The sequence below is a fragment of the Neolamprologus brichardi genome, chromosome 5, assembly GCF_056152115.1.
Source record: "Neolamprologus brichardi isolate AB-2024 chromosome 5, ASM5615211v1, whole genome shotgun sequence".
Classification (NCBI taxonomy): domain Eukaryota; kingdom Metazoa; phylum Chordata; class Actinopteri; order Cichliformes; family Cichlidae; genus Neolamprologus; species Neolamprologus brichardi.
Genome location: NC_142108.1, coordinates 9,274,966 through 9,287,999, shown reverse-complemented (window position 1 = coordinate 9,287,999; position 13,034 = coordinate 9,274,966). Strand labels below are relative to the sequence as shown.

Sequence of the window (13,034 nt, the reverse complement as noted above, 5' to 3'; positions counted from 1 at the left end):
AACATACCCCGTCCAGTCGGTTCACCTGGCACACATGACCTTGATTATATAAGTTGGCATTTAAAAGTCACTGTGCTGAATGTCCTCATCGGTATTTCAATACACCACTGCTCATCGAGGCTAGTCCACATACTTTCGTGTGGACTGTTGACATAACTAAAATAGTCGTGCGTGCACAGAATTTCTGAAAGGCTAGTTTTTGGCAATAATGTGCAGAGAGTAACTGAAGCTTAATCAGAACTTAATGCAAGAAGAAAATCTGGTGTACTCTTGTCTATAGCTCTTCAGCATATTAAATTTTTAGTCCGGGGAGTGGCAAAACTGTTGTGGACTTTCAAAGTTGCTGAATGTCAAAACAGAGTGTGGCCACTGTGTTGTAAGATCATTAATCTATTTAACAAGGAACAAATGCTTTAAGTTTCTTCTGAACTGCTTCAAACGGTGCCGATACCCATACCTCCTGTTTAATGTCAGCCCTGAGCAACATGGTTTGATTACACATCAACCATCCTTTGTTGTCAGACTTTCCAAGTATCAGTCTGAATTCATAACCTCCAAGTGTAGTAAGCAAATACTGATGCCAGCTCGATAGAAACTGTTCATAAATTTTAATTTGGACAACAAGGATTAAACCAATGTTAAAATGACATCAAATCCAAGGCCTGGCTGGTCAAGCCAACCAACTAGTAAGTCAGGGAATGAGAGACAAAATGGAAGGAAACGGGGGTAAAAGAAAAGTCTAGCTATCAACTCAAGTCACCCTCAATATAAGGATTCACAGATGCGGGAGACCAAAGTTACAAAAAAAATATTTCTTCTAAAATTAAAAAAGGCTTTTGCCATGAAAATGATGGGTATAATCTATGTACATCATTCTCAGTTCATGTATGCATACAAAAAAAATCCACATCACAAGATGCTTGTGTTCAAGTATATTCACCATCTTCATCTCCATGATTTAGCATTCTCATCTTTCCATTATTTTGAAATAAAATGTCCTTCAAAATAAAAACAAAATGCAGAAAACCACATTTTATGTCCTACCAATACATATATACTGTATAAATACATACATAAATATATTTTACATACAACAGCCATAAATTTGAAAAGGGGATATACAGAGCAAAGGGGAGGGGGGTGGTGGTAGTGTGTGTGTTTTAGCTTGTGTTGTAAATTGTTTGTCCCTCTATGATCTTGTCAGTCAGATATACTGGTGTGGTGCACGCACACGTCACAAGTGTAGTCGTTCTCAGTTGGCCCAGTAAGGGGAGCTGCCGTAGCCCGACTTGTTGACTTGGCTCTTCTGCTGCAGGCTACTGGACTGGCCACGCTGGCTCGGACCACCCTGGACATCAAACATCAATAAACAGGTAAACATCTGCAAAACGGGACATCCCAAAACAGATAAACATGTATGAAGTGACAAAGATGAAACCCAGGAGACTGCTGGGAAGTATCTGTACCTGTCCGTCCTGAGCAAGATGGTGGTGCAGCAGCTGTGAGTGTGGTTGCTGGTGAGGCAAGATGTGGAGGAATGGGGCAGGTGCATAGCCTCCAGGAGCTGCTCCAGGGTTCAGAGGCCCTGGACCCCCCAGCGCTGATGGCAGACTGAAGGGAGGAGGGGTTCCTGCATGGAAACCCTGCTTATCAAAAGACTGCAGATAGAGGAGAGATGATTTATTAGTAAAGGCACAAACAGCACAGCAACACAACAGGGTGGGTGTGCAGCTGACATTTGTCACCTGGGTCTTATTGTAAACACTTCCACTGATGTCTGGCACACCGGAGTTACTGGATGTCACTGAGACCCCTGGTAGAAAAACAGTACAATTAAAACTTGGACTTTAAAAATTCAAATTAGCAACAGTGTCTTTTCTTTGTACCTTTCCCGGGGCCAGTAGCAGCAGATTTGGCTTGTGCCTGTGAAGAGGAGTTGTACCCTTTACTGTATTCCACTCCTGCCGGCCCTGCTGTCAGCTCTTCGTACCCTGGAAAAGAAAACATCTTGTCTCATCTTGTCAAACAAATCACAGTAACAACCCTGCTCGAATTGCCAGTGCTGACAGGCATTGGCATCGGTTTTTAAGAACCTGAGCTGAAGGTGTGCTGGCCATAGCCGCTGGGCTGCTGCTGTGTCTGCTGCTGGAAGGGGCTAGCCGAAGGGTTTCCCAGGCCGAGGCCCATGCTGTGCTGCTTGGCCGAAGCTGGTCCTGGCCCTCCAGGAGGAACAAACATAGTGGGGCCATATTGGAAGGTAGCAGCACTAGGTACGGCACCGGGCACTCCAGGGTAGTAAGGCAGGCCTGTGTAGCTGTAGCCTGGTGGCAGAAAGGCCTGCTGACTGCTGTGGTGCTGTGGCTGGCCCTGGGGCTGAGGCTGGGCCTGAGGAGGCTGAGGCTGCGCCTGGTTCTGTCCTTGGCTCTGAGCCTGGGGAGGCTGCGGCGCCGCAAGGCTTGTGGGGGGAGCTGGGGAGGTGGAGTCATTCCTGCCAAACTTTGTGACTTCACCTAGCAAAAACAGGAGAGAAGTCAAGTGAGAACAAACACCGGATTTTAGGATTTCAGCCAAGAGTTAAGGTGCTTTACCTGAGTAAGGGTTGTTGGCAAGGCTCCCGTCTCTGCCGGAAAGAGTTGCTGCGGGGCCAGGGAATGTTATTCCATAGTAATCCTGCAAAGAGGGCTAAAGGAAGAGAAGAGGATCAGGAGAGGATCCACGACAACCTAAAAATCCGAACAAGCACTAAAGAGATGATAAACAAAGAGTTGTCCCACAAGCGTAACAATTCATCTCACCATTGGCAGTCTCGACTGGAGCATATGCAGGTCCTCATAGCCATAGATCTGCTGTGAGGCACAAAAAACAAGAAGGCTCAGTCACACATCCTACAGAATACTGCATGTGTAAATACAAAAGCCCAAGCACACAAAAGTGACTCTGGATCTTAGAAGGTCTACTTACTGGGTAAGCAGGCAGCAGCCCCCCCGGGCCCATAATGTACTGGTTGGGCAGTAGAGGAGGCACACCCTGGGACAGGTTAGGAGGAGCTTTACCTGTCAATACAATAACACACGTTTACTTTAATGTACATCTAAGGGCTCCAATTAGAGCCACTTAAAAAAGTGGTATCATGGAGCCAGTGCTATAGGTGAAAACAAGCCCTTAATGCATTACCAGTGGAGGAGGAGAGCAGGGGTGTAGTCCTTGGAGCAGAGAGGTTGGATGTGGCAGTAGCTCCATTGGAGCCAAGTCCCAGCACTGTACTGCTGGTGGCGGTAGCAGCTGAGTGTAGTCCGCTCGTACCAGCAATACCGCCAACTGTGCTGCTCATGTTGTTGCCCATGCTGGGCATGTTGGACAGGTGGCTGATGCTGCTGCTACTGTTGCTGCTGTTGTGGGCTGAGTGGAGTGCTGAGGCTGTGGGTTGGGATGACGTGTAAGAGCCAGATGAGGGAGCCAGAGAGCTCACATTGCTGCTGTCAACACTGGTGTACTGTAGACAAAGAAACAAAAGAAGTGGCTTGAATTGAAGTAATTCTATTCAATTTATTCTGCAGATTTCATTTCTTAAGGCATGCTGCCTATACTGGTTATTAAACTGGAGACACCCAGATGGCAGGGGGTCCTTTACCTAGGATCCCCTCCACAAATAATCAAGACATTTATGCTTTTAAGCCTACTTTGGCTTTATTTTTTTTAGGACTTTGGCACATCAGCCTGTTATAATTCCATGTTATTAAGCTGCAGAGGAAATCACACAGAGAACAAACAGGTACTTACAGTGTGAGAGCTGGAGCCCAGAGCTGAAACTGAGGAATGACTGCTGACATGACTGCAGAGGGAAGGCACAGTGGAATGTGTGATCATTAGCAAGTGTACAAGGAGGCACTACAAGTCAAAAGGTTGGTTTTTTGTTTGTTTGTTTTGTTGTTTTTTTAAAGATGACACACCGAGAAAAAAAAATTCTTTCAACCATTTGGAAGAAACAGCAGGCAGATGGTAACGGGTACCCAAACAATATGTATTCTCTTTCGGAGTAAGGAACACAAATGTCTAAATTAAAGCTATACTAAGTTACTGTGTGTGTTTAAGTGTGTCACCTGTTGAGTGAGTTGAGTTGGCTGACTGAGGGCAGGTCCGCTGCCAGGCCGGAGAGCGTGGTGGAGCTGTGTGGAGGCATGGTAGACGGTAAATGGGAGGAAGGAGCTGAGGCGCCGTTGGTGCTGATGTTCATAGACGGCGACTCTGGTTTTGATGTAGAAGAAGCTGATGAAGCTGAGATTGGGAGTACATAATCGTGTAAATAACCTGAATGAGCTTAGCCAAATGAAGAATGTTGACATTTGTAAAGAGCAGCAAATATGCATTCAACTGACCAATTAATCAAAAGTAACTCACTGTCCAGAGCAGCAGAAGTCCTCACACCATTCAAACCGTTCTGGTGGTAAGAAAATATAGAGCAGCTGTGTTTTCATTCACTGATAACAGATAAGAACGTTTACAGCATCTACAAACACACACTGTATCAACAAAACTTGAGTTCAATTCAGAGTTGATTCAGAGTATTTGGCAAGACAGTGGAAATCAACCCTAAACAAATTTATCATGTTTGACAGGAAGTTAGTATGAGACTGAGCAAATGACTCATGACCTGTCATTTCTGAGTGACACCGTTTTTACAACAGGAAGTAATACTGTCTGGTTGCGTTGATGACCAATGACCTCAAAGATAGAAAATGGTCAAAGATTAATTTATCCCCCCTCTCCATTCAAAGATTAACACCTTTGAGGACAGACTTTGTGAACTACTGCTCATTAGTCCCTTTTACTCACCATCACTGGCCCCGTGGCCTCTTTGTTCTGAGAAAATGCCAGTCTTGTGTGAGGGGGCATGGTCCCATCATAGCTCCCCCCCACCGTGGAGAAGGGAGATGAGGAAGGTACAGAGGCGGAGGAGGTTGAGGTTGTTGAAGAGGAGGAAGGAGTGTTGGTTGAGCTTGCGGTCCCTAACGATGAGGAGGTGAGACTGGGCAAAGCCACTGTGGAGGAGTGATAAACTGGCTCTGATGAGGAGAGGGGCAAAGACAGGGCCACCGAGAGAGGGCTGCCCAGTGACTCACTGCAAGGCACCAAAATGAAAAGAAGTACAGATAGGTTGACAGTTTAAAACTTTATGTACCATTTTCCATTTTGTGTCATTTATGATTAAATCCATCTTTTACACAGTATCTGACATACACAGTGTTTTGGGGATACATCTTGTTAAATGCGTCGCTCTTGCATTGTTTCAGAAAGATTTAATAAGTGATCAGAGGCGACACAGTACCTGAGCGGTTTAGAGTACAGGCTCGTCTGGCTCTGTGCCCCCGGTCCTGTTGCAGGTGGTGCTGAGGCAGGGGCCGACGCGGACTCCCTTGACGCTGCACTCACGCAATTATCCACGACTCCAAATTCTGGCAACGCCGACTCCGAGCCAAAGTCTAGCGCTCCAAACTGGAGGTTCAGTCCAGGAACATCTGCTGAGCCTGGCATCTCTACTGCAGTGGATGGGATCTTTCAGAAAGAAAGTGAAACAAGTTTTAGCACCTGGATATAAAGTGTGTAAAACTGATGACTTTGGTTTGACTCAAAATTAAAATTCTAATAATAACAGCACACTTAAGGATAAAAGAATAAAAATAAAACCCCATGCGGTCCATAAGGTTCGTGAGTAACTAAATATTTATCTGAGAGGTTAAGGCCAATGCTATCTGTTTACCTTTGACGTGGGAGGTATCCTTCGTTTCTGGCCTTTGAGCTGTGCCCGTTGCTGCTGTGTCGTGCTGTTGCCCTGAGGGTCCAGCCCTGCATTCGGGGCAAGAGGTTTAGCACCAGCAGGAGCCATCACCGGGCCTGCCTGTGCTGGCGTGCTGGTGTGATGGGGAGCAGGCGAGGCTGAAGCAGATGGTGCTTGCTGTTGCGATTGTGGACTCGTCTGACGCGCCAAAGGCAAGGAGGGGCCCGTGTGTCTCTGAACCAGCTGACTCAGCACAAGAGAAGGCTCTGGCTGCAGACCAAACTCACCTGCGGATTCACAACAACCAGAAGGAGCCGGGAACAGATTTGAAATAAGTGAATATAAATGCTTATGTAATAAACAAAAAAGGAAAAAAAAAAGTGAGCACCACTTTTCCATTTGTACACCTACGGCTGTACTGTGAGGACAGTGAGGTGGTGTTGGCTTCGGAAGTCTTCATGTCCCAGCTAGAGGAGGAGGGTGGAGGTACAGGTGCTCCCAGGCCTGGCAGTCGACCAATAGAAGTGTTGCTTCCTTGGGTACTGACAGGAGGGGTTGCCTGGGATGAGGAAAGCTGACCCAAGCCAGGACCCTTCAGCTGTTCCAGTATCTGAGCTCCAGGGCTGGCCTGAGTCCTTTTAGCCTGGCCCAAGTCCCCAAAACCAGCTCCCAGCACTGATGACTGGCACAGAAGAGGAGAAAACAGAGTCATCAATCTTTGTTTCTGGATCTCTGTACAACACATGGCAGATCAAAGATCATGTGACACGAGAAGGAGTGTAGAGTGTATTTTTACCAGAGCAGCATGTGCATAGCTTGTGCTACTGGTGGCACTGCGGCTGTGGGGCTGCTGCTGGTGATGATGGGAGTTGGTAAAGACCAGACTCTGAGAGGAAGAAGAAGGTGGTTCTCTTGCTCCAACCACAGGCTTCTGCAGCAGAGAAGCGAGGTCCAGACTAACAGACAGAGTCCATTGAGCCAATTAGAAAATATATTACAGCAAAAAAAAAAAGAAGAAGAAGAAGAAGAAGAAGCAAAAATGTAATATAACATCTCTTAACAGGAAATTCTTGACCCCCCGCCCAAGAAAAGTGTAAAATACAAAGTTACGCACCTTTGCCCAGGGGTGATGTGGTTCTCAGCAGCAGGTGCACATGAGGAGGTGAACACTTTGGTCTCTGAGAGCTGCAGAAGGACACAAAGACAGACACACAATTGTTACACCATCAAAACACACCTGCTACTACCAGTCTGTAATGTGTGACACTGTGTCAACTCACACTAACATCCTCACTCCAGTCCTCAGCTGCCCAGTCTTCCAAAGTATTCCTCCAGGCAACTAGAGGACAACCAGTAATAAGTGAGAAGTGCAGACAGAATAAGCAGGTGTACAAGAAGCAGTGTGCAAACTCTGATAGGGATAACGGTCCTGTCTGCTCTGTGGGCACACACCTGGATATATAAGCCATGAGCTGTTTGTATGTGAATGTGTGTTCTCTTGAGCTCACCTGTTCCATCTGTGCTGTTGTTGGTCGTTGTGTCCCAAACCTCTGTTTGTGTGGTCCCTGTCCCAGCCTCTGAGGTATAGTCAGCAGGATTGAAAGTCCTGGAGAAGATTTAAGGAGACAAATACTGAGACAGACACACAAACACACACACACACACACACACAAAAAGTGGTTTTCTAGTAATAGAAGTAATAGAAAATACTGCCAGATGAGAATGTGCGTAGTTACAGGGTTTTAAAAAACCTTAACAACAGGCTTTTTTCCCCCCTCCTGGCTGCTTGGCCTTCAGATTTCTGTCAGAATGCATTTATCCTGTTAGTTTCTAAATGAAACATCTTCATTCTCATTGAAAACGTATTAATTTTCACCTAAAACTCTTAGAAGAATGAAACTGTGTGTGTGTGTGTGTGTGTGTGTGTGTGTGTGTGTGTGTGTGTGTGTGTGTGTGTGTGTGCGCGCGCGCGCGCATATGTTGCCAGCATACCCCATCCCCTGGGCTGAAAACCTGCTTCCTGTTGGTGCTCTCCCTCGACCTCGAACTCCAGATCCTGTGTGATAGTCACACAAAGGTTAACAACTTACCCTCAAGTGTTCGCTATACTGACAGTGGTGTGTTGGTGCATCTGCTCACCTCTTCCACCTTTGACCCTCCGACCTCGATCCGAGCCTTTGTCCACTGGTGTCACCTCAACACCGTTCTCCTCTGGACGTGCTATGTATGTAGAAACAAAAAAGAAAAGTGACTAACATGAACAGTAGGACAAACAATACTGAAAATTGAAAAACTGAAGTTCCTTACCCTGTCGGCTCCGACTGGCCCCCTTGCCTTTGCGGTTGCCAGTGGCACGACCCTTGCTAGCCTCCCTTTCGCCCTTCTTCTCCCTGTTCTCCTTGTTCTCCTTGCTTTCTGATGGGCCTTCTTTCACCAAGGGCTTCTTCTTTCCCACTGTTTCCCATGAGGTCTGAACACAGAAAAGGATTTTGTTTTAATTAAACAATGACACCTTAAATAAACAGAACTGGATTAATAACATAATAATAATATATTTTATTTGAAAGCACCTTTCAAAACACCCAAGCAAATAAGAGCAAATAAGACAAGCATAAAAACAGGAAATGAACACAATAATAAAACAAAGTTTAAGAGCATGGAGAGGTTTTTCAATTGAGGTTTTAGGTATTTTAACCAGCTCTTTAATCAGCTGCTTACAGCCATCCTTCACCACCACTTAACTGAATTAGTAATCACAATCCCCTCTTGTTCTTCCCGTCAAATGGAGTGCAGTTAGCGAGTGCTCCGGCTATGCCTGGTTAAACTGTTTGTTTACTTTTGAGTCACAAATGCCTTCTTAGGTTGATTCTACTCAACAGGGAACAGTTTTTTCTTGAGTATTTTGCCAGAGCATTGTGCTTTCTTGAAAGTTACCAAAGTAGTTCCCTTTCTTACTAAAAGCCTCTCACTGTCAGACATGTTTGAGCTTGTCTGCTTGTCCATGCTGGGAAACCTAAGTCACGGCATCCTCATATCACTGGTACCGTGATATGGCACTTTTGTTGTATTATAGCAGATGATATGATATGCCACAGGCCTAATAGTAACCCAACATGAGCTTGTGTATTTTGCTCCAAGACATGCCACGCCAGATATTAGAGGGCACTGAAAAACATGAAAAAGAAAGCTGCGATGTTGATCATTTTTGACCACCCCTATGCAGTGATGTGTAAATAAATACAATAAATACCAGAACAATTTTCCTTATTGTGAAACTACTCCTACAGCATAAGAAAAATGTTTCAGAAGCATCCCTTTGTTTATGACATAGTGAACAGTACAGGTTTCAGATTACGTAACAATGATAGCATTACAGTAGAGACTTCCAGGTAAGACGGAAAACCAGCTATTTGCTATTTTTGGGCTTCCATGAAAGCAAAAACAATACTGATAGTCGAGCCTGACAGTCTTTCCTCAACATCTGAGCCAGCTGGTATTTTTCAAAACTGCTGAGACGTTCAGACACAACACCCAAGTGCTTGCCAGGCATTTAGTGACCTGTTTGACCTTGCGCTCGGAACAGAAGACTGAGGAAAATTTTGTACAACAGTTCATGATAAAAAAAAAAAAAAAGTCACACAAGTACTCACAGGGTCACAGCGCAGCGTAGAGACTGACTTTAGTGGATATGTGCATATCTGACAGAGCTCAGATGACACTACTTAAATTCTATTTTAACCAATAAGGTTCTCTTCAAATCCAGAGCAATGGCTCACACTCCACTTTAAGAGTACATGAAAACTTAAAAGTGACAGTACTGAACATTTCACTATACAGCCTGAGTATACACAATGATAGCAGTTAGCAAACCCTGATGATGCCATTAAATGACACCAAAATGTTCATGTTTCATTTGTTTTAAAGTTTCAGCAACTTGTTCTCAACAAAAGAAAAAAATACACATCTCAAAAACCATCAAACAGAGGCTGTTATGAACAGTCAAAAGTAGATTAAAGGCTCTATATGTGTACTTTGCATTTATTCCGTTTGATTTCACCTAAAGTCATTTACCATGTCTGTGTTGCTCTCCAGGAGGAAGTTGATGGCTCTGCTGACATCCTCATTGCAATCATGGAGCGCAACCATGCACTCATCCTGGTTTTTCCCCGTCACTTCCATCAGCTTGGTTAAAAAAGAAAAAAGAAAACATTAGAAAACAAGATTAGAAATGTCAAATGATAAAAACAAAATGCACAATGTAGATTAACGGAAGAACATGACAACATAGCCTGATTCTCCCTAAGAGTCTGACATAAGCCCCACACAGTCTGACAGCTACTTAAGGGTCACTAACCTGGTTAACTTTGCCCTCAAAGTCAGCATCATTCTTGTCATAGATCATCTGAGCAAGCCGGATCTGCTCAGCAGTAGCCTGTAACACAGAAACAATTGGACAGCTTTTACCAAGAGAAAAATGAAGAATAAAGTATGTGAAATATAAAGAGAATGAATTCAAATGTTTGGTTTGTTTTGAATTGTCTGAAATCACTTTATACTGTCACAATATAAAGTGCATGATTGTGAAGCTGCAATCAAAACAAAAGAAAATACTTTTCAGTACTGATCGTCAGATAAATTGCTTGTCATGGTTGTGTTGGGGTTTGTTTGTTTTTTTTGCTTTTTTCTCTTAAAATGTCAGCATTTCAAAGAACTGTGGTTTTAGGAATGCAGTGGCTCACCTGTATTTGTTTCTGTGGTTGTGATGTGTGAGCGGAAACTGGCAGCGCTTTTTCCCGAGGGCCCCGGGCCTTGTCGCCGCCCAGCGAGCTCATCATATACAGTATATACAAAACTCTGTATGTACAAAATAGAAAAATCTGCAGAAGGAAAACACAACATGTGTTGATTAATGAACGGAAAGGAAAATAACACTGCAGTTACTGTGTTGCTAGAATAGAGCGTCAGTGTTTGTTTTTATTTTTCTTGAATAAGTCCGAATGCCAAAAGTATGTACTGTGGCTATACCTAAGCCTTATTGGACAAATATGAATACTCCCCTTATGGAGGCTGTAAGCCCCACAGTTGGCCTGGTGACGCAACAGCTTTGCTGAAAATCTGGGTCAAGGAGGGAAAGCAACCCAGTGTCCTCTTACAAACAGCACAGAACTCTGTGTGTGCGAGGCAGAACAAACACTACACACCCTGACCCCACACCCCTTGCTTTTCTAGACAGTTTAAAGCAAATTTGTTGTACACACTCCAAGCACCAAACTTCTGCAGTGAAATACTGAATTCTTCTCTATACTTCTATAGACCTGTACAATATAGATCTTGTTTTACATTGGCACCAGCTAACATGTTTTTAAAAGCACATATCAGAACACTATCAGAACCACTTCCACAAGGAGGTCTTTATTTAGCCATAAGCATACGGCCAATGTCACTTCTCAGCACTCTGTACTGCAACGTTTACCAGTGAATTTTCACTACAGTGTCCATCATAAGGACGACTACAGATGTTCCCACTCACCCATTTGTTTTATGTCAGAGAACAATAGCAAGTGCCTGAATGACGTTTGCAAATACAAAGCTGCCATTGGCTACTGGACTGAACAAAGCTTAATGCACAAGGACGACCAAGCTTCAAAAGGAATTTTAGCTTTTAAAAAAGCAAGAAAAAATAAATATATTTATGACTTTGGGAATATATGAAGTATATATAATAAAAAATATATTATAAAAATATTACTACATCGCAATTACGGGTATCGACAGTCATGGCCACAAACGATAACAAAACAATAATCCACTAACAGTATTTCGCAATTCCTACTATATTTATGTTGGCAACCAGAAATATCAAATCAGAGACAAGTTCCACGAAGCCTTGTGTTTATATACATTAACTTATATCTGTTTACAAATGTCTAAATTATATTTATCTACAGGTTATTATTCCAGTAACGAAGGAAGCGGAGGGTTGTTTTGAACCAATGCTAACATTAGCCCGCTGCTGTTACTTATATTTCGAGTTTAACAATGAGACACTTTGGTAACGGCTAACATCCCATATCGCTCTTTGAAAAATAAATCAGATTCACGTAGCATCGTTTTAGATTGAATACTGACCGACTTTGTGCCTTTGGTGTTATGGTCCCCTTTGTCCTCGCTAGCAAGAACTGAAGTTAGCTACCAGCTCGCTAACGCTGAGACCGTAGCGTCGATAGTGAACAAACGATGCAGTGGGATCGCGGATAGCTAACGATGCTATCTAAATCTGGTCCAAGTTGATAGCCAACGGCGGTCTAACTGGCTTCTTTAAGCTTTATAGGCATTTAAAGGTCCACACCGCCATGTTATGACAGTTGCCTTTAAACCAGACGTGCCGCAAACATGTAAACTAGACGCTAACCAAGCTAACAACAAAGGTACACGAAATCTAAAGCAAAGGCCTCGTAGCGAAGCACAATCCCATCCCGACATTGCTCGCCGGGAAACAAGACAACAGAAAAATTGCGAAAAAAACATCCTTCACAACCTCGAGAAAACGAAACAGAAAAGCCAGCGACCCGGTGCTTCACCAAAAAAGACAATAAGCACGTAATTAAAATACCCGAAAACACACAAACTTAAGTTGAAAATCGCAAGAAAATATGTTTTTATTACCTGCTAACACGCTTCACTCGGCCAGCAGCAGACAAGATGATCACGTGACGCGTGGTGCCGCGGTGGATGCTCATCTCTCGTCTCCAGGTCACAACTAAACTTCTCAGGTTTTACCATCAGCGATGTCCAGCAAAAACGCAGATTCACTGGATTTTTAATCGTGGTGTGCTTTTTGAAGACGCACACAGTTACATATATCAGATAATGATAAGATAATGTACATAAGTGCAATGATATTTGCCAATCGCCTACACGTTTGAGATATTTGTTTATAAGGCATTAATCTCGCCAGAGTGTCAAGTTTACATTATTAAGCTATAACTGAGCGAAAGTGATCAAATGTAAGGCTGGATTTAAGGGCATAAAGCGTCTGCACTTTCACATTGCTTAGATCTCTTGCCTGTGTTTCTTTGATTTTGATTTCTCTCCCTCACTTATTATCTGGAGAATTTTCAATTTGCCATTTTTCACAGAGTTAACGTCATCTCTCATTTTTCAGCTAATGTGGAGGCAGAATTCATCCATATGCGCATTTACGCACTGTGCCATGTACGCAAACGGTCCCTCTTTGCAATGCTGTCTTATAAAGTTA

The 13,034-nt window shown here is 43.7% G+C and overlaps 1 protein-coding gene across 2 annotated transcripts; it reads right to left on the bottom strand.

Moving 5' to 3' along the window:
- Positions 1-587: 587 nt before the first annotated feature.
- On the bottom strand, positions 588-12,543 carry ubap2a (ubiquitin associated protein 2a). 2 transcript variants are annotated; one of them, XM_006784558.3, is made up of 27 exons: positions 12,443-12,543; positions 10,516-10,653; positions 10,131-10,208; positions 9,848-9,958; positions 8,084-8,246; positions 7,916-7,996; positions 7,769-7,832; positions 7,285-7,382; positions 7,057-7,115; positions 6,891-6,961; positions 6,573-6,732; positions 6,188-6,458; positions 5,759-6,063; positions 5,327-5,553; positions 4,834-5,119; positions 4,399-4,438; positions 4,101-4,275; positions 3,781-3,832; positions 3,175-3,493; positions 2,962-3,053; positions 2,796-2,846; positions 2,589-2,682; positions 2,094-2,510; positions 1,887-1,991; positions 1,746-1,813; positions 1,467-1,658; positions 588-1,348 (listed from the first exon to the last, which is right to left on the bottom strand). In XM_006784558.3, the coding sequence occupies exons 2-27, from the start codon at positions 10,609-10,611 to the stop codon at positions 1,253-1,255; spliced, it is 3,771 nt and encodes a 1,256-aa protein (XP_006784621.2). In that variant the 5' UTR covers positions 10,612-10,653; positions 12,443-12,543; the 3' UTR covers positions 588-1,252. The 2 variants fall into 2 exon arrangements, with proteins under 2 accessions (XP_006784621.2, XP_006784622.2); XM_006784559.3 differs by lacking the exon at positions 12,443-12,543 and adding an exon at positions 11,906-12,263.
- Positions 12,544-13,034: the final 491 nt, after the last annotated feature.